The 20,471-nt window shown below is 48.0% G+C and overlaps 2 protein-coding genes across 2 annotated transcripts in view; one reads left to right on the forward strand and one right to left on the reverse strand.

Annotated features, from left to right (window-relative positions):
- LOC107114577 (acyl-coenzyme A synthetase ACSM4, mitochondrial-like) overlaps positions 1 to 2,954 on the forward strand; it is a 23,862-nt gene extending 20,908 nt beyond the window's left edge. The window contains 1 exon segment of the mRNA XM_015416114.1: positions 2,889 to 2,954. Coding sequence (XP_015271600.1) covers positions 2,889 to 2,954 — 66 coding nt within the window.
- A 344-nt stretch (positions 2,955 to 3,298) lies between these two features.
- Positions 3,299 to 14,440, reverse strand: THUMPD1 (THUMP domain containing 1). Its single transcript, XM_015416122.1, has 4 exons — positions 14,149 to 14,440; positions 12,209 to 12,395; positions 9,259 to 9,507; positions 3,299 to 5,250 (listed from the first exon to the last, which is right to left on the reverse strand). The coding sequence occupies exons 1-4, from the start codon at positions 14,371 to 14,373 to the stop codon at positions 4,937 to 4,939; spliced, it is 975 nt and encodes a 324-aa protein (XP_015271608.1). The 5' UTR covers positions 14,374 to 14,440; the 3' UTR covers positions 3,299 to 4,936.
- Between the last annotated feature and the right edge of the window lie 6,031 nt (positions 14,441 to 20,471).

A 20,471-nucleotide genomic window follows, 5' to 3' on the forward strand; every position in this document is an offset into this window, starting at 1 on the left:
CTAGTGTTAACTGAAAGGCTGCTTTAGAAGTGATAACGGCACAGAAAGGCACGTGCACACAGAAGCCTGACATTTGTGGTTTACTTGAAGACACCTGAAGAAAACACAACTACCCATAACACAGGGAAGCACCACAGACTACTCCTGCCCCACCCCACGTTGCTGGTACCAATCCAGAACAGTGGAAGGGCAATGGGGGGGGGCTCCATTTGCAGCCCCTTACGTGACAGCCTGAGCTCCCAGTTTCCATCAGTAAAAAGAACTGGCTCCTTCCCAATTTTCTACTGTGTCAATTTGAATGTGAATTTGTTTGTACACTTTTGATTTGCAAGCACACTGATGGAAAGGTGGAACAGAACTCTAAAATAAAAGTTCTTCACAGTAGGACACACCACTCAAATGGACAGATCACTGCCTACGTGCGCAGAATACTCCTGAGACACCTGCAACTGGAGCGTGTCCAGAAGAGGGCAACCAGGAGGGTGAGAGGGTTGGAATCCAAGTCTTATGAGGAAAGGCTGAAAGAGTTGGGTATGTTTAGCCTGGGAAAGAGAAGGCTTAGAGGGGACATGATTGCAGTCTTCAAATATTTGAAGGGCTGTCATGTAGAAGATGGAGCGGATCTATACTCTCTTGCTCCGGATTGCAAGACTAGATCTAATGGGTGGAAATTACCAGGGAGTCGTTACCAGCTAAATATCAGGAGAAACATCCTAACTGTAAGAGTGGTTGAGCAGTGGAACAGACTGCCTCGGGAGGTGGTGGATGCTCCTTCGCTGGACGATTTCAAGCGGATGCTGGGCGACCATCTTTTGGGCATGTTGTAGGGCTATCTTATGGCTATGCTCCTGCAGAGTGCAGGGCAGGGGGCTGGACCAGATGATCTGCAAGGTCCCTTCCAACTCTGACATTCTATGATTCTAACTGCCTCGTACTACACCAGAGCACTGGTCCATGCAGGGCAGGAAAGTAGCTCTCCAGAGTCTCGAGCTGGTAACTGCCTTTCCCAACCCCCTGCTACCTGGCCTCTGGAACCAGAGCTGTCAGAGACTGAACTGGAGATGGTCTGTACTCAAAGATCTCAGGCTCTGAGGTGATGCGAGATCCACTGCAAGTCAGAACAGACAATTCTAGGACCGGCAACCGACACTTGTGTAAGACTAGAGATGTGAAGGCCCAGAAAAAACCCGGGAAAATTCAGAAAAAAACCGTTTTTTTCCTGAAGCCTTTTTGGTTTTTTCCGAAAAATTGGAAAAATTGAAAAAAGAAAAGAAAAAAAATTGATTTTGGAACGTTTTATTTTAACATGATGAATAAAATATTTTAAGACAAGGTGTTCAAATATTTTCCAAATCATTTCTAATATATATATATATATGCAAATCATTTCTAAAAAATATGTATGGTATCAGATTGATCTAATTTCTGTGCACTGAGGACAAGCAAGTCCTAGGTTACAAACTGAACTCTCCAATGCAAGAACAAAATGCATTTCTTCCTTTAGGAGGTGCAATTGTCAGAAGAAAATAAAAAAGTTTCAGTTTTGTTTTTGCATGTGTGTGGGTATTCTGTTTGTAATAATTGTTTGGATACACTATATTTTTAATATGCTAGTTGTGATTATTTCATGCCAAGTAAAAATGTTCATAGTCATATTTTATGTTCCTAAAGTTCCTAAAAAAGATGACTTTCAATCTAGAAAAGACAAAAGAAATGCTAATGTGTCATTTTTTTCCAAAATTTCCAAAAATTTCCGTTTTTTTCCGGGAAAAACCGGGTTTTTTTCTGAGCTTCAAAAATTTCCGGAAATTTTACATCTCTACGTAAGACTACTCAGCTACATTCAGTTTGTACAAGAAAAAAAATGTTAGAGAACCCCTGAATTATTTTACAAAGTTCAAACCCCAATAGGCAGAAAATTCACCAACAAAGACCAGTTTCAAAGGGGAACAAAACCAGATTTATTTTTTAAAAAAGCAAGGTACACAAGACAATATACAAAACAGAAACATTTTACCTCTTGCTAGATATGTGAAACTACAAGGATTCTTTTCCGGGAAGATGCTCTGAAGCCAAATGAAAAGCCAATGTCCCCCAAAATGTTGTTCGGTAGACAGGGGGAAAATCCCTCAAAAACACGTTTGCACCTAGTTATTAGAAGACACTTAGGAAATTCTTTTTGAAAGGCAGGGTATAAAACGTTTTTTGAAAACACACACCAATCTCCTGCTGTAGGTGCATTTTGCCATTCACCTGGGAAAGTGACAGCTGCTTCATCCCTCCCACAGAAGCAGTCTGGTATCCCTGTGGCTGTTACACCAAGGAAGGAGCAGCCGGCGACCGCTGCCTGGCGCTGCAGAGCTACACTGGCTGCCTCTTCCAGTTTTCACAAGCCACAAGAGGCAGCCAGGGGAGTGTGAAGGGAACCAGCTGTGTACAAGTGTCAGCTAAGACCAATTTGCCAAAGGAAGGGCGAGGGAACCCTTGAACCCAGCAAACTAGCAGTGTTCTTGCTCCTCACAGACAAGTCGAAGTTGGTTTTGATATCTGGATTTATCTCCCTATCCCCCAAAGAAACTGCAGTGTTCCTTCCAGAGTGGATCAGTGCGCAGTCTCTTGTGTGTGTGTGGAGGGGGGGGGAATTGTCTGGGAAATCAGGAAGGAGAGACAATGGGATGCGCCTCACCCTGCTCCACTCTTCCCCCACATCCCTTTCATCCAAGGGGGTGCGAGAGAACGTCTGCCTCGCCTCCTCTCCAGAACCAAAGAGTATCATACTGCCTACCACTCTTGGCTTGCTGAAACAGTGCACGAGAAGGGGAGGTGGAGACCACTCGAACCTCCCTCCCATAATGCTTCACTTGGCCCCTGGGGATGTCTGCCACTAGTTACTTCCCAGTTCCCAGCAACCCACAGTCCCCCAGTCCACCGGACCTGGAAAGGACGGCTCGTGAACAGGAATGAACTGCAGCTTCCAATTTGGATGCGAGGGCTCAGCACCGACTTGGCAGAAGAGCCGAAGTGGAACTGAAGCCCGGTCTGTTCAAGCAGCAGACTGAGGTGGTGCAACTTCAGAATACAGGTGCAGTGGGGGGGGGTGCCGTTTTTTACATGCTCCCCACATGCAAAAAAATAAAATTTGCTGCAGGTTCAGATGGAAGCTAGCATGGTGGGGAGAACGGTTCAGGTGGGGTAGCCGTGTTGGTCTGAAGCAACAGAACAAAGTTTGAGTCCAGCGGCACCTTTGAGACCAACAAAGTTTAATTCTGGGTATAAGTTTTCGTGTGAATGCTCAGTGTGCATGCACATGACAGCTTATGCCCAAAATTAAACTTTGTCGGTCTTAAAGGTGCCCCTGGAATCAAACTTCGTTCTAGTAGGGAGAACGGTTCGAGTCCAACACCAAACCCTGCTGTGCTAGTTTTCCACATACAGCATTTAGGGCAACTTGTAAAATTTGACTTTTACCTGCACTCTGAAGTGGTACAGTCTGTTCAACCTCCCCTCCCTGAACTCATAGTATCACCTGTGTAGATCAGGGCTAGTCCACTTGCGGCGTACAAACAGAAGGACCTCAAGGCCCCTGTCAGGCTTGTTCGCAGAGTGACCTGGTTTTGGTGTGACGTCAGAGCTGTGGCTTTGTGTGGCAGAACAACCCGGGCCAATCCACTCGCTGAGAATCTGGTGAGTCATCTAAGTCAGAAAGGCACTAGTCCTAAAGGATTCTCTCATATTTTCCCAAAATGGCGAGTGATTCACTTGGAAAACTATATTCCGAAAACATTTAACTGTTTGGCAGCGAGTGGAAAAGAACAAATGGCCCTAGAGAAAGAGGAATCGCCAAATTTGCTCAACTTACCTGCATTCTCTTATCCCGTGTCTTCTAAAACAATGGCAACCTACAGGGTGCATTCTGAAGAAGGCTCTTAATATATAACTTCTATGCCAAAATTTAAAACATTTGCTAAAGCTGAGAACCCTCTGCATGTTTATTCTTTGAGCTCCACACTGCTTTTTTTCCTGGAACAAGGATCTGAATGTACTCTGAATCCCAGTTCAGAAGATACGCTGGGATAAAGCTCAGTGAAACCTGCAACACAGCCCATCCATTTGAGGATGGAACCTCGGATGTCCAAAACTTGGTGCACGAAAAGTGAGAACACCTAGGGGTAGGAAAGCTCCAATTGCCTCCTCATTGGCCTTAGATAAATCAGCACATGGCTTCGATTGTCCAAGGCCTGACCGTGGGCATGAAGGAGGCACTCAAAGCCCCATGGCACTCATAGCATTATGACTGCTGTGGAGCTCCATCCCAATTTACTTGCTTTTCTAGCAATGGGCCAAGAGCAGGCAACTGCCAGGAAAGAAGGAAGACCTTCCCCGCCCCCCCCAATCACGCGGCCCTGTGCCAAGGTCACAGCAGAGCAGCAGGTGACACTTTTCTCTGGCTGGAGAAGATTTTCGGGGCTGCTGTCCTCACCTTGAGGAACAGGCGGGCTTTGCAAGCAGCCAGAGCTGGTACCCCCACCATGGGGAGTGCAAACTTTGGCAGCATCGCCAGAAGCAGCCATCGCCAGCCAGGGTTGCAAAACCCAACGGCACTGTGAAGCAACAGGACATCTGGTGGTAAATAACCAGGCCTCGGGTGTTGCAGATGCATTTTATCACCCGCTCCAAAAGCCCACAGGAAACAGCACCGGAGTGTAACCTTTAATACTTACAGGGGGGTCCACATAAGAAGAGTTAGTCCCAAGGGACACTGCAAACAAGCCTCTGACAACGTGGCTTCTCTTGAGGTGCTCTCAGCAGTGACTAACTTTTGTTGGGCACCACCTGGAGAGCTGACAACTAGTTAACACACACACACCCCCGCCCATCCCCTTGGCTCATCTGCTAACAGTCTGTGGTCCTTTGGGTTCCGCTCTCCCAAAGCCCGTTAATGGTCACCGTCCTTGTGATGGTCACTGGCCGCCTCCTCCTCGGCCGTCTCCACGTGAGGCTCTTGGCCCTCCGTCTTCCCCTCGGCCAGGCCGGCCCCTTCCAAGCTGCCCTCCTGCGGCGCCTTCGGGGCGCCTGGTTGCCCATCCCCTTGGCTGCCCTTCACCACCTCCTGGAGGTTGTACTTTCGGAAGAGAACGTAGTCCTTCACCACACTCAAGCAGCAGATGTTCTTAATTATTTCCACCACGATGGTGAACTCCGGGTTGCTCAGGTCAACTTTGTTTTCTGGATTGAGGTGGCCAACCACTCCTGCAAAACAGAAGAAAGACGGAGGGGAAGGGGAAAAAAGATCAGGATTTGTAGAATTGTGAATATTGGGGAGACGGGAGAGATAATTTGTTCCTTCCTCTAACTGCTGGAATTCGGGGGCACTCACTGAAGCTGACGGACAGCAGAGTTGTGTCCGACAAAAATGACCCAAAATGGGAAAACCCCAAAACAAAACACATCTTCTGGAACTCATTGCCACATGTTGTCTCAACAACTGATAGCTCAGGTGGCTTTAAAAATGGAATTAGGTAAATGCTGGGAGGGCGGGTCCACTGACGAATACAAACCATAATGAATGAAACCCCCAGGTTCGGAATCAAGTCTGCCTGCTTCTAGGAGACATAACTTCACAAGTCAGCCTCCTTTCCCTCCTTTTTATTTCCCAGGGGAAGGTGTCCTTGAGAAACTCTCCGTACCAACTTGGACTGCAGATAACCAAGACATTTATCTTTCACTTGGTTGGCAACATTAGGCGTGCTGTGAATGTGACCTGTGCCTGGGAGGGGAAGGAAAAGGGGCTTTTATTCGAATTATCTATATTAAGCTTGTGTCTGCCAAAAGTCTTCAGTTCTAACACAGTGGCTTTCTGGATCTTGCATATAACTCAATAAACGTATCACTACCAAGAGAGAGCTGTTGAGTGTAACTAGACGGGGGGGTCTGACAGGGAACCCCCCAGCTTTCCAGAACCCCCCCCCCAAAAAAAAAAAACAACAGGTAAAGGGGCTTCACCACTGAAACTGTTGAAAAATGACACCACATGACACTACACTGTGAGACCAGCAACCATTTAGCAATTGCAGGAAAACAAATGCAGCCACGTGAGAGTGGTGGGGAAGAAAGATGGCAGCAATGACAGATGGAGAAAGACGTAGGGACGAGGAAAGTCATGGAGGAAGAGGAGCAGGTAGTAAAGAAGGTGGCCACAGTAGCGGGAGAAAAGAGGACAGTGCTGGGAGCGAACAGGCAGCGAATGAGGAGATGAGGAAGTGGCGGCAACAGGGCAGGGAAGAGACGGAAGCAGGGAAGAGACGGAAGCAGCCATGGCAGTAGGGAGGAGAGACGCAAGAGAAAGCAGGGACGGGGTGTGTGTGATTTTGTCTGCTCCTGCAAGTTTCTCTCAGGTTCTCTTTGTCACCATGACAAACCATAGAACAAAGTCGGCCAACACAGGACTCCACAAACCCTGAGGCCGGCAGAGCCCACAACTCACCCCCACTCAAAAAGACACGCCGGGGCTCACAAAGGACCCAAGTCGCCACCCAGCAACTGCGCACGACTGCAGAATCTTCAAACATCTCATCACCAGAAGTTAGGGAAAGTGTTGCGTGACAACATTTGGTTGCAATCACAAAGCCTGATCACATAATGAAACCTTCTATAAAGGAGCCCTGCTTATATCCAGATCAAAGACTAGAGTTGAGCAAATTAGTTTTTTAAACAAATAAGCTGAGAGTGCTTTTATGACAGACCCCGCCCACTTCCCTCCTTTGAGGCAAGGGTTTCCCCTCTGGTTTTCTTTTGTGTCCCTTCACTGACTGAGCAGCCCTGGTAGCATGTATTCTTCTCCATAAAGTAGCTTTAGCAGTCCCGCCCTGGGTCAGTAATATATAATGGCTATTTTCTCAGCCCTGGACCTGAGGGAACGGTTAAGGTCTCCCTTTAACTCAAATGACAGAAAATGGAACTTGAGACGCTTTTTAAAATTCAAAAAAACCAGAAGGTTGTATTTAACACCAAGGGGAAAAGGTTAGGTGAAGGCAAGGGTTGAAAACACGGCGGTAAAATTATTCTTATAGATCAGGCTTGAGAGTTTCTTGAATTATTCACAGCTACGATAGTTCTTTATTTTGAGAGGCTTATGTTCCTGAGTTTTCCCAAACCACTCCAATTCACTTTATTTGTATAGCAGCAGGCTCTTTTGGTGCCCAGAAGGCAGGTACCCCCTTCCCAGTACCCAAACCCCTTCTCTTGGAGCACCAGAAATCTTCTCCAGTTGTTAACTGACTTTCAAAGTCTCCACAAGCAGTTTCCAATCACACTAGACCAGGGATCTCTACTCCTCAGAGATAACTTTCCCTGTTTGACTGGGAAGGGATTGTTCTTCTCTCCCTAGAAGATCTATCCGCTTTTCCTTTGGCCTGGACGGGAGACTTCTTATGCTACCCAAGCCTCCTCGCCAAACCTTCCCACAGGACACTATGTTCAAACTGCTCTCAGCTAATGCTGAATTAAGACTATATTCAGTCACGGATGAATTCTGACTTTTGTCAGCACAAAAGCCCCTTTTCTGTCAGGGGGGCTAGCCTAAGATGATCTCAACACACGTCTCGACACAGTTAAGGCAGGAGTCTGACTCAATTTTTTCAGCAGCCGGCTCTCACCAAATTTTCTTTGCTCAGCTGATGCCAACCAATCAGATTGCCTGGAACAGCCTGTCACTCAAGGCTCTGTGAAGTATTAACCCTTCACAGTCCTGTAGTTTTATGTACAATACTTTATAAGTCTCTCAAAAAGTGCAGTCCGTCTCAGCCCTACATTTGACAAATTATTTGAGGTGCGTGGGTTGGATTCCTAGTAGGGTTCCCTTCTGCTGATTGCCACTGCCACTGCTGTTCTGAGTGGTGGTGGGAGAAAAATAAAAGGGCTGTCAAGCTTCTGTGCCAGTACCTCACTTCTGGGTACAACCCTGAAGGGCAACGGGTAGCTCTAGGAACTGCTGGACAATCTAGGGTTTTACCATAGGTTCCCACAGTTCCCAGGGCTACCCATTGTCACTTCTGCACTGGACCCAGAAGCGGCACAGCGACATCCCCATATATACCCCCAAGAGAACTTCGGTCCGGGGCACAACATCGCCTGGTGGTTCCAGGCCCCCGGGAGGCAAGGCTCGCCACAACTAGGACCAGATCCTTTTCAGTGGTGGCCCCTACCTGGCGGAACGAGCTCCCGGAGGAGATCAGGGCCCTGCGGGACCTTATGCAGTTCCGCAGGGCCTGTAAGACGGAGCTCTTCCGCCAGGCTTTCACATAGGGGCCACCACTACCACCGCCACCAATGAAGTGGACAACATTGGGGTTAAGGATGGCCCAGGAAGATCTGCCACAATTTCTGCGTGGCCACTGGATTTACCTGGTTGAGCTATAGGATAACATCACCCTGGAGAACCATCCGGAGACCATCTTGTTAAATTGAGTATAATTTTTATTAATTGTCATTAATGTTTTATTACTTTTATCTGTTTTATATGGGTTTCCCCCTTGTAAGCCGCCCTGAGCCCGCTCTGTGGGGAGGGCGGGGTATAAATCTTAATAAATAAATAAATCACCCCCTCCCCGTTTTTTTGTGTGCATCCCCCCCCCCTGGCTGTTGCACCTATATCGAACCCAAAACATGCCCATCCACTGTCACACTGGAACCTTTTGCAAGAGAAGTTACCGAACCCACAGATGACCTCCATTTACACAAAGAACTATCAGAACCTACTTCAGTCATTTACACAAAGAATTATCAGAATCTACTTCAGTCAAACAATGCTTGTGGCTACTTATTTTCTCCCTCAAAATCCTTAGCAACTGACCCAGTGCCTTTTTAAACTCACCCCGCCCCTGGTGGAAGGTTTTCAAACAATCCCTCTGAGCCTGTTCTCAAAAGCAAAAGGTTAAGCTTTGAATCAGTCTGGAATCTTGTTTCACCTGTAGCCCGTATGCCATCCTGACCATATATAGCTGGCGTACAACCAAGCTGGACCATGAGTCTTCCTTGCACAATATTGTTTCTGCTGCAACTGGAGGCTGTTCCCCGATGTCTCAGGCAGATAAAGGTCCCCCACACAAAAAAACCCAACAACACCTGCTGCATGTGATCCTTGGACTGGAGGTGCCAAGGATTGAACCCGGGCTCTTCTATGTGCACAGCAGCTCCTCTACCACTCAGCCACAGCCCCCTCCCATCTTGCCACCTCACCTCAGCAAACAAACCACATACCTGCCAGTTCTTTGATGACTTCTTCCCGACTCAGGTGATTATTATTGCGAGCCTTGTACACAATCTGGAAAGTGCCCTTCTTAGGAGCCTTAAACCAGGGCTCAAAGAAGGTCTCCGTGTAACGCTTCATGTCCTCCAGGAAGGCTTTGCAGGAGCCGGAAACGGGCAACATGCGCAGAATCACCCTGGTTTTCTTCTTCTTGGTGGCATGCATGTCCTTCAGGATGTGATGCACCAACTTCTCGGGTTCTACAAGAAGAAAGCACCCATTTTTCATTGACTTAATGGGAAATATAGAGCAACAAGGCTAAAATAACCAGCAAAACCTTTAAGAACAGAAAGAACCCAAACAGCCTAAAGCAAACAGTAATTTAAAGCGTAAGAAAGACTACAGTTAGTAATGCCTGCAGCAGGTCAGAAAACAGCAATTTCATATAAAGAAAATGTATATAAAATGTTTTATAGATGGTATATTACTTGAACATTTGGCTAAGTTTGACCCTAAATGTTTAAATGTTTGTTGGAAATGTCAAAATAAGATTGGTTCCTTTTATCATATGTGGTGGCTGTGTGAGAAAGCAAAAAAAATACTGGGCATGGATTCATGAAATACTACAAAAATATCTGTAATGTTTTGTACCCTTTGTTCCTGAAATGTTTTTGTTAAATATTATACCTGAGAGATGTAACAAAAATTATTCATATCTCATTTTGTACATAACTACAACTGCTAGAATACTATACACCAAATATTGGAGAAGAACCGAAACACCCTTGAAAAAAGAAATTTTAAATAAAATCCTGGAAACAGCCGAAATGGACAAACTAACCTTAACTTTGAAAGGCCAACCAGAAACAACTTTTGAAAGTACCTGGGCAAGGTTTTACAGTTGGTTAGAAGACTACTCCAAGTGAACAATATAATTATTGGAATCTTATTAAGGACAAATGAGCTTCAGAGCTGTTATTTTTTGCAAGAGACTTTATTAATGCTACAAGGTGAAATTCATAAATGTACTACAATTTAGACATGAGTTTGTAAAAGAAAGAACTGATAGATTAATATATCTCCCACTGCATGTTTGCTTTGTCTTTAAAAATAATAAAAATCTTTAAAAAAAAGAAAACAGAGAGGGCTCCCCATACACACACCAATATTAACTACAGAAGAACACTCCAACTTTTATTCTAGCCCCATACAGCCAGTGCAGAGTTTTCCCTTTTTCTCTTTCAGCCTGTTCCTTCCATGGTATTTTTTTTTACAATGAAAAGACCTGTTCATTTTTATTCCTGTACCACACTTAGTCCATCATAGATATTAATGATAACAAGACTGGCCTCCCCCTGGCTGTTTTTAGTTTGGGGAGGGAGGTGGCACCGTAACCCGTCTTTCCCTCGCACTGTGGCTAAAAGCAGCCACAGGTCAGGGCTATTTTGATCAGGGGAAAAGGTGTCACGCCAAGAGTTTAAAAAGAAACCCGACCCAATCCACACCTGTGACAGACATGCAGAGGCTGTGAGGGGCTGGAAGAGGGCAAACTAACACATAATCCAGGCAGTACAGAATTGCTACAGATGGATAGCTGTGCTGATCCTCGAACAAGTGTCAACCTGCACTGGACTGGACTCCCTGAAACAGAAAGCCACCAAATGCCCAGGTGACGGAGGGGTCCGAAAGAGGGTTTTTCACAGAGGTCATTTCGGGGGGGGGGGGAGTCGCAGTTCCCCCGGGTGAGGTGCAGGGGGCGGGGCACATGACGAAGCCCCGCCCCCTGCTTCCAGCCGCCCCGCTTCCAGCCGTCATTCAGCCAGGAGGAGGCAGGAGAAAAGGGAGGGTAAGTTGCTTCCTCCCCGCCTCTCCCCACCCCTGCCTGCCTGGGGCCAGGGAGGGCCTTGGCGGGGCTTCCTCGCACTCCCGCTGGCCTTGCAGGTCCACCGCCGGGCCCCTGATGTCAGGGGGTGTGGCATATGCTAATGAGTTATGCTAATGAGTTCCCCTAGCTCTTTTTCTACGAAATGACCCCTGGTTTTTCAAGTTCCAGCTGGAGCACCAATTGTGCCTGTTTCGAGAAAAGGCAGGCCCGACTGCAATCACAAATGTCTCAGGGACATCCGGGCTAGACTTCCGCAAGGCATTTTCCTGCAAATGATTCATAAAATTTAGCAGGTTCAGCCTGTGGCAGCTGGCTACACTGGTAACAAAAACCCGTCACAATGACTGCATTGCGGTTGTTCCAGGCAAATCTCACTGGCTTTGAGCTTGCTTCCGGGTCCCACTTCGAATTGCTGGTCATAACATTCAACTCTTCGCAGGGCCTGGATTCAAGATAAGGAAGCTCTTTTTTGCAGGAACACACGATGGCTGAGGCTGGCCTCAAGGGAACCCTCTCCACAGCCTTCTCAGCACCCACAACAGCTTTCTGCAGGTCACCCCCCATCCCACCCAGGTACGATCTCCTTGCTGGACCCTTTCTGGGTCCAGCTGAAGACTCCTTTATTCCGTAAGGCCCCTTTTAGCGTTCACTCCTCAGCCTAGTTTTGCTAGGTTCTTACATGTGAATTTTTATGGGTTTTGTTAAGTTTATATTGCTGTAACCAATACTCCCTCTAAGCTGTGGAGTCTTGTGAGCAAAAATTCTACTTTGTTAGCTACTAGCATTAAAGTTGTGAGCAAACGATTTTGGCTACTGCATAAATTAGTTGGCTCTGGAGCCATCCTCCCGGAGCTAAGACAAAAATGTGTGAACTGAAGGCTAAAAAACTGAGCTAGCTCACACTAACTCAGCTTAGACAGAACACTGGCTGTAACCTGTCTTCAGCCACGAGCCGATTCATAAAAACAAATATTGGAGCTCCTCCAGAGGGCTGCTAAACGTGAGTAGTTTGTCACCAGCTCATACTGACAATATACTTTCATTATGCAATCACATTCCGCGGTTCATGTACACACCTACGCCCAGCGTCCGGATGAAAACGACATTGTTAGCACCACTTTCCACTGACTGGAAGCGTCTCAGCTTCTGTTCTGTCGAAGTACGGATCTGATCGACTTCCTTCTTCACAGCAGCTTCGGCATCATCTTCCTCCTCTTCCTCCTCCTCGCTTCCTGACCCTCTGCTGTCGTCGTGCTCTATGAACTGTTCACACACAGCACAGCATTGGGCCACAATCAGAGAATTGCCAGAGCTAGAACTGTGCATTAAAATATTTGCATACAGCCTTTGTCTACTCAGCAGGCCCCAAGATAGATCACAATATACAATCAGAGAACGAACTGCTAAAATAAAATATTTGCAGATGGCAACAGATTGGGAGGAGCAGTGAACACAACGGAATATAGAGCTAGAATTCAACAAGATCTGAACACACTGGGAAAGTGGGTAGATGTGAACAAGATGCAACTTAACGAGGATAAGTGCCAAGTTCTACATCTGGGTAACAAAAATGAGGAACATGCATACTAGATGTGGGATACACTTCTGAGTAGCAGTGTGTGTAAACAAGATCTTGGGGTACAGGTGGACAAGTTAAATATGAGTAGCCAGTGTGATGCACCAACAAAAAAGTGTATCAACAGAGGCATAATATCCAAATCACAAGATGTCATAGTTCTGCTGTACAGTGCCTTGGTCAGGCTGCACCTGAGTACTGCATTCAATTCTGGAGGCCTCACTTCCTAAAGGATGTGGACAGAATGGAGCAGGTGCAGAGGAGAGCAATGATGATGATTAGGGGCCTGGAGACCAAGATCTAAGAGGAAAGGCTGAGGGGAATGTTCAGTCTGGAGAAGAGGGGGCACACGATTGCTCTCTTGAAGTATTTGAAGGGCTGTCACTTAGAGGAGGGCAGCAGAGGATAGGACTCACAATAATGGGCAGGAAGGTACTGGCTAGATATCAGGAAAAACTTTTTTTACAGTAAGAGTATTTGCCAAGCTACCTAGGGAAGTGGTGAGCTCCCCCTCACAGGCAGTCTTTAAGCAGCGGCTGGACAAACACTTGTCAGGGATGCTCTAGGGTGAGCCTGCACTGGGTGATGACTGAGCAGGGGGTTGGATTAGATGGCCTGTATGGCCCCTTCCAACATCTATGATTCAATATGATTATGTGCTGCATGGTAACTAAAATCACAACACATTCATTATGATCCAAACAAATACAATGGGGGGGGAAGCAATTCTAAACAGCACTGCCTTACAAATGTTTTAAGCCCAACTGGAAAGCATCACAGGTCCATTTAAGTAGCAAACTGCCCCAGAGCATCGGAGAATGCCCATCACCCTCTTTCCCACAATAGCCAAGGTGCAAGGAGGCCCAAGTTCCCCTACCCCATAGGAGGTATTCAGAGAGGTATGCTACCTCTAAATGTGGCAATCCAATTATGGAGCTCCCCCTAAATTAGGGAAGAACTCCATGCCACATTTGTGGGGTTCCCAGAGACACCTGGTTGACCACTGTGGGATAGCAGGGTACTGGGGCATATACACACTTTCACCTCAACCACCAGAACGACTTCTGTTATTAGCTATGACATCGAAATGGATCTTCCACAATCAGTGGCAGTGTACCTCCCTGCAGAAAAGCCCCATGTACTGCTGGCGGGCATCAAGCTGGCCTCTGTTGGAAACCAAGATTCTGGACCTTTTGGCTTGATCCGGTATAGTTCCTTCTTCTGCAACAAAAGGGCCACAAAAACAGAATCTCCAATGCTCCGAGGCAGTGCACCCCTCTAGGTTGGCCTGACCCAGGAGAGCTTGTTCAGCTACTCGGTACGGTAACGAAGCAGAACCTCCCTGCTCTGTATCTCGTTAGGGACGTTTTGGGGCTGTCTGCTTGCATCTGGCTGCTGGATCAGGCAGACCTTTGGCCCACCTGCCTCCCACCCACTCACCTGCTCGGGCCCGTACAGCTGTTCCCCGTACTCGCCCAGCAAGCTATAGGCTTCGGCCACGCACTTGCGCTCGTTCATGTTGCAGGTGATGAGGATGCCGCACATGCCGGACTCCAGCTGGCGCGACCCGCCCGGCCGGGCCCGCTTGGCCGCCGGCACGTACTGCCCTTTGGGCCGCCGCTTGCGAGACGCCGCCGACGCCACCGGTCCCTCCAGGGTAGCCATGGCAGCCACAGCCGCCGCCAGACAGGCCACGAACCACGCGCTGCACACGTCCAGGCCGCGGCCCGTGATGGCGTCATCCAGACGCGCCGCAAGAGCGGGCACAGAGACCGGGGGCGCAAAAGGAAAGGCCAGAGAGGACACTTCCGGTGTAAAACCGAATGGGCTTCAATGCGAACGTGTACACATGTGCCGCAGAAAATCACAGCACTCCGCGGGTTTGTTTTGCCGGAAGTTGTCTCCATTACAACAGTAGCGGCTCTTCCCCAGACCTGCGGCTTTTCAGTGTTTCCCGCCAGGTCCTAAAGCCGAGCTCTACGCCACCGTGGGGGGCGGGGGAGCTGATTGAGGGCCCCACCATCTGTTTCTCAACCAGCTCCCAAAAGCAGTCTAAAACGTGCCCAACGAACCAACTAAAGCGTGTATGATTACCCTACTCCAAAAACAAAATTAGGCTCTTGCCAGTTTTGAACACATGTGCGGATCCTCCCGAGCATTCTGATGCCATGCTGGGTGACTCCAGAATGGAAGCGCCTCGCGGGCAGGGACTTGTCTCCCCCCCCCCCCCCCGCGATTAAAGCACCCTTGACGATGCACTGGCATTTATTGCCTTCCTTCTTCACCCCTCTGATTGTTGAGACCAGTTGATAAAATAGTGTCTTATAATTATTTCGTTTCCGACGGTAGCCGTCTGCAGCAGAAGAACTAAATGCAAGTCCAAGTAGCAATAAGACCACAAGCGCTGCTCCGCGCTCACTCCTCCCTTTTGCCCCGATGGTAGGTGTCAATTTCACACAAGCCGCTGAGGCCGTGTCTACTCAATCCTCAAAAAACAGGATTGAGTAGAGGGGCGAAAATCGCAGAAGCTGCAGGGCAAAATGCAGTTGCGCAGCAGCTTGTGTGAAATTGAAAGGAGCACATCGGGCCAAAGAGAAGAGCGAGCGCGGAGCAGCGCTTGTGGGAAAGCACCCCAACTCCAGACCAGTAAAGTTTTTTTGTTTTTTTTTTTTGGGGGGGGGTTGTCCTAAGCTTTCGAGAGTCAAAAGTCCCTTCGTCAGTATATATGGCTTGCAAAAGCTTGCAAAAGCTAATATCCCCCAAATCTTATGACCACATAGTATTACATACCATATATGCTTTATAAGTATAATACTAGTAGCAAAGTTTTAAAACCACCGCTTGAGCCAGCCCGTTATGGAATTCCAGCTCCAAATGCAGTCGGGGTCGACGAGGGTCAGTTATAAAGCCAGAGAATCTTCCCGGGGTGTGTGCGCGCGCCTCCCCTTCCATCCTGGGTGCCGCTCCCTTCCCAGCCGGGCAGAGTGGGTGTGACTTGGCCCGGCGCGCTCGCTCTCCCGTCCTCACTCGGCAATTTGGGTCCCCTGGATTACTCGGAGCCGGAGGCAGAGCGGCCGGGGCCGGTTCCGAGAGTCCCCTCAGAGCTTGCAAGGACTTGGCAGCAACCCTTCACGTGAGTCTTTCCTTCGGGTAGGTGCTTGGTGGTTGTTGCATTCTGGATCCTGGGCATCAGACTAGGGAGGCAACAGAACTTTACACAGGAGCACAGTTTAAGAAGTCCCGTTCTCTCTCTATTGGAACACCAGGAACAGAGTTGTCACAAAAACCACAGTTAGCGATCTTTTCTTGTCTGCTAATTTTTCAGGGCTCAAAATGAGAATAATTTGCTTTCAAATGAATGTCCCAGAAGAGAGCACCATAAATCAGCATCTAAGGAGCCACCCCCAATAAAAAATGCTGCCATTCTGTATTTCAGCAGGTTGAGATTCCCCAAAGGGTGGCATGTCGGTTTTCCATTTGCAGGCTGGTACAACAACAGAAACATAAACTGTTCTTTTTTCTTATTTTGAAGGTATGATTGAAACCCTTGGATGTTGCTTTAATTGCGTGAGAATAATTAGGGCCCTCTGTTTAAGGCTTTACAAATCAAAACCAGAATCTTGATTTGGCCTTGAAAACTAACTGGTAACCCACAGATAAATCTTCGTAGGCCGGATATCGCGGGGGGGGGAGGCATGGCTGTTTGCCCTGGAGCGAACTACTGCGTGGCCGCCGGATCAAACGTGTAGCTGACGTCCCGTGGATCGGGGAGAGGGGGCGATCATATGTCAAAGAAGCGGCCTGGCGGGGGTTGTGTGTTTTTTTTAACCAAAGTGTGCGCATGCGCCGTTGGGTGCTTGTGTGCATCCCGTGGAGACTTGAAGAAAAAAAACCTTTTTGCGATGGGACATGGGCGGGCGCCGGATGCCACGAGCTACCACCGGAAACGTGATCAGACGCCCGCCCTTGCCCCGCGGTTTCTGGAAACTAGTACCTTGGAGGTACTAGTTTTTTACGGTGCATCTTCGGCGGGAAGCCTCGGGTTAGCCACGGGAGCTCTACGCTTCCCAGATATTGCGGTTTGATCGCGCCTGGAAAATCCGCCTATCTTCCGTCTCTCTCGCATGCCTAATGCTCCGTGTGACCGCAGCCAAATTGACCCTGCCGCCAGCTACTCACCAAAGGTAGGCCTCAGGGTTCTGGACTAGATGAACTGTCTTCAAGGGGCCCACGAGGCCCGGCCCCCTGACGTTTCTTCCAGGGCCCCCAAACTGAGCCTTGGCTTCTCTTCCCCCTGAGCTCCACAGTAGCTACATGCCTGTCAGTGAAATGGGGGCTGCATGGGATCGCAGGGAAGTCATTGTGCGAGACAAGGCACAGGATTCCAGCTGTGCGCTCCACAGCTCTGAAGTACACTGATTTGCAGTTAGTCGATCAGCCCCATCTGAACCAGCACAGTCTCGGGCAGGGAGGAAAGAATGCTCATAGCTCCATACAGACATATAATGGCTGGCCCCCTGAGCAAAAAATTGGCCCCCCAGCAAAAAGTTGCTAGCTACGGGGCTGCTTCAAGGGTAGCCCCATATGGAGGTAAAACCAGGACAGTCCTTAAAAATGTTGGACTGGCCTCCTTAACTGATTAAAAAGTTCAGAGTGTTTTGCAAATCACAGAACTCCTGGTACAGCCCAGTGATATATTAACTGGTTTACCCCCTGACGGTTACTGAACAGCACGGCACCAAGGCAACAGCCAAGAGAACTTTGACTGGATTGTTTATAAATGACTGTTCATTCCTGCAACAGGGTGTCCCCAGACTTCTATGTACCTGTTAGTGGGGAGCAAGAGGCAGAGCAAAGTTGGACTCCTATCTTGCTCCAACCCTATTTAACCTCTTCTTAAATGATTTAGACCCCTTTATGAGGAGTATTGATAGCCATTGCCCTAAACTAGGCGAGAGGCATGTCCCATTACTTTTGTATGCGGACGATGCTGTCCTGCTCTCTCTCTCTCAGAAATGGGGATGAAAAGGATGCTTGCACAAACTCTTGCTTATTGCAATAAGAACAAGTTGTCCCTGAACTTTGATAAATCCAAAATGATTGTCTTCGAGAAAAGTTGGAAGCCCATAACTGGATTATACAGGGGGGGGAATTGAACAAGTTAAAAGCCTTAGATATCTGGGCATCTATTTCCATTATACTAACAGTTGGGCTACACATATCAAAGAAGCAGTCAAGTCATCAACTAACAACGCCCTTGCTATTGCCCGTTTCTTTTACACCAAAGGACATCAATATATCCCCACTGCTTTTGAAGTATTTAACCACAAAATACCTGCCAAACTGCTTTATGGTATCCCAATTTGGGTCTTAGCGTGCAATGAAGCTGTAGAACGTGTTCAATCTAAGTTCCTGAAGAAAATCTTGGGGCTACCAGCTTGTGTACCATATGCAGTTATGTGCCTGGAGACAACCCAAAGACAGTTAATTACGATGGCATGGACCATAACCTTTAAATTTTGGCTGCGCCTTCATTTTAGATGTGGCCCAAACAGTCTTGTGGTACACATGTTAACAGAATCCCATCTATCAACTTGGTTGATTAATATAGAGGGGGGGGGGCTCTGTAATTGGCTTTAGTTTTGATGATTTGGTACTTTTGTCTGAGCAGAAGGCTTTTGCCTTACTCAAACAAAGACTCCTCGATATAGAGGGGCAAGATCTGAGAAGACCTGCGCACAGACATTGCTCTCCCTTGAGTATGGGACTCTCCTTCAGCCACATTTCCTCAGGATATCTGGCAAGACTGATTCAGCCCCATCTTCGTAGGGCGTTCATGCTGGCTTGGTTCGACGTCCTTCCCTCAGCTGTTTTATCGGGAAGTTTCAAGAAAATTCCCTATAGTTTACTTTACTTTACTTTACAATTAGATTTATATACTGCCCTTGACCCCTAAGGGGTCTCAGAGCGGTTTACTACGTAGTTTTTGTCCTAACCTAGGGCCACAATTCGAAGGGGGAGGGGCTGCCTGGAATCTCTGTTGCAAGAAACCATCAAAAACTACACTACCACAGGAAATTACGCTGGCATGGAAGCCGCCACTGTCTGCATCTGCTTATGGCCAAAATAATTCAACACTGGGGGGGTCCATTGTGTAAATTAGAGGCAGCGGGAGGGGGCTATGGTTTGGAATCCCAATAAGGATCACATTTTTCTTGAAGAGGGTTTAAAGATACTGTGGGAAAGTGCATTTTATGATCAAGGAAATTACGTAAGGCAGGAAGCCTGATCCATATTGTCCTCAGCATTTGTTTTCGCAGCTAAATTACACGCTTGGGGGATATCTGATCACATTCCCCAGAGTCACATCTCGCTTGGCTGTGATTTCAGCTGTTGTAGCCTGATCTCGTCAGATCTCAGAAGCTAAAGAGGACTGGCCGGGCTCACTATTTAGATGGGAGACCCCCAAGGAAGTCCAGGGTCCCTGTGCAGACACATGCAATGGCAAACCACCTCTGAACATCTCTTGGCTTGAAAGTCGGCTGTGACTTTACAGGCCCCCCCAAAATTAAAAAAAACCCCAAACCTCTAGATTATGTGTAACCAGGGCTTTTTTTTTGTAGAAAAAGCCCAGCAGGAACTCATTAGCATAATAGGCCACACCCAACAGCAGAAACTCATTAGCATATTAGAAGAAGAGAAGAGATTGGATTTATACCCCACCCTTCACTACCCATAGGAGTCTCAGAGTGGCTTACAGACTCCTTTCCCTTCCCCTCCCCACAACAGACACCCTGTGAGGTAGGTGGGGCTGAGAGAGCTCTTGAGAGAAACTGCTTTTTCAAGAACAGCTCTTATCAGAACTACGGCTTGCCCAAGGTCATCCAGCCAGGTGCAAGTAGAGGAGTGGGGAATCAAACCCAGTTCTACCAGATTAGAGTCCGCATACTTAACTGCCACACCCCTGACACCACAGCTCATTAGCATATTGGGCCATACCCCCATGTTACCACACCCACCTTTTGCTTCTTATTCTGTTTACTTTGTTGTCAAAACCCTGGGCTTTTTTTGTAGCAGGAACTTCTTTTGCATGTTAAGCCTAGGGTTGCCAAATGGGGCCGGGGGGGCGGGGAATCCCCCGCTTCAGAGGCCCGATTTCCACCATGGCGGAAACCCCGCCCCCGAAGCCGTGTCATATGGTTTCCCCCCCCCGACGAGCTCGGCCACGCCCCCAACATCAGCAACGTCACTTCTAATGAGTTTCTCTTAATGAGTTTCTGCTGTTAGGTGTGGCCTATTATGCTAATTAATTCCTTCTGGGTGTGGCCAACTCAGGAGCCAGCCGGACCTCCATTCCTGTGCGTTCCTGCCCAAAAATAGCCCTGGCTTCTACCATAGAGTTTTTGCCCCCAAACCAGAGCAAGTGTAGCCCCATCCATTCCAGTGGCATCCCTAGTTATCCCTTTTACTTTCTCCTATATGCTAATGTTGCGGTGGCTCCAGTGGTTAAGACGCTGAACTGCAGGCTGTGGAAGGTCGGTAGTTCAGCAGTTCGAGACCCGAGTGTGCCGCATGACGGAGTGAGCTCCCGTCTCTCGTTCCAGCTCCTGCCAACCTAGCAGTTCGAAAGCAAGAAATTGCAAGTAGATAAATAGGGACCACTTCGGTGGGAAGGTAACAGCGTGCGCCTTGGTGTTTAGTCATGCCGGCCACATGACCACGGAAACGTCTTCGGACAGCGCTGGCTCTTCGGCTTTGAAACG

This window comes from Gekko japonicus, unplaced genomic scaffold (genome assembly GCF_001447785.1).
Source record: "Gekko japonicus isolate JY-2015 unplaced genomic scaffold, Gekko_japonicus_V1.1 scaffold321, whole genome shotgun sequence".
NCBI classification, from domain to species: Eukaryota; Metazoa; Chordata; class Lepidosauria; order Squamata; family Gekkonidae; genus Gekko; species Gekko japonicus.

What these genes read in the sequence shown, in the direction of transcription:
- THUMPD1 (XM_015416122.1), bottom strand. Translation starts at nt 14,373, where the DNA reads ATGGCTACCCTGGAGGGACCGGTGGCGTCGGCGGCGTCTCGCAAGCGG. An exon ending in AGCTGTACGGGCCCGAGCAG is followed by an intron (nt 12,396 to 14,148) that starts GTGAGTGGGTGG and finishes GTGTGTGAACAG; the next exon opens with TTCATAGAGCACGACGACAG. An exon ending in CATCCGGACGCTGGGCGTAG is followed by an intron (nt 9,508 to 12,208) that starts GTGTGTACATGA and finishes TTCTTCTTGTAG; the next exon opens with AACCCGAGAAGTTGGTGCAT.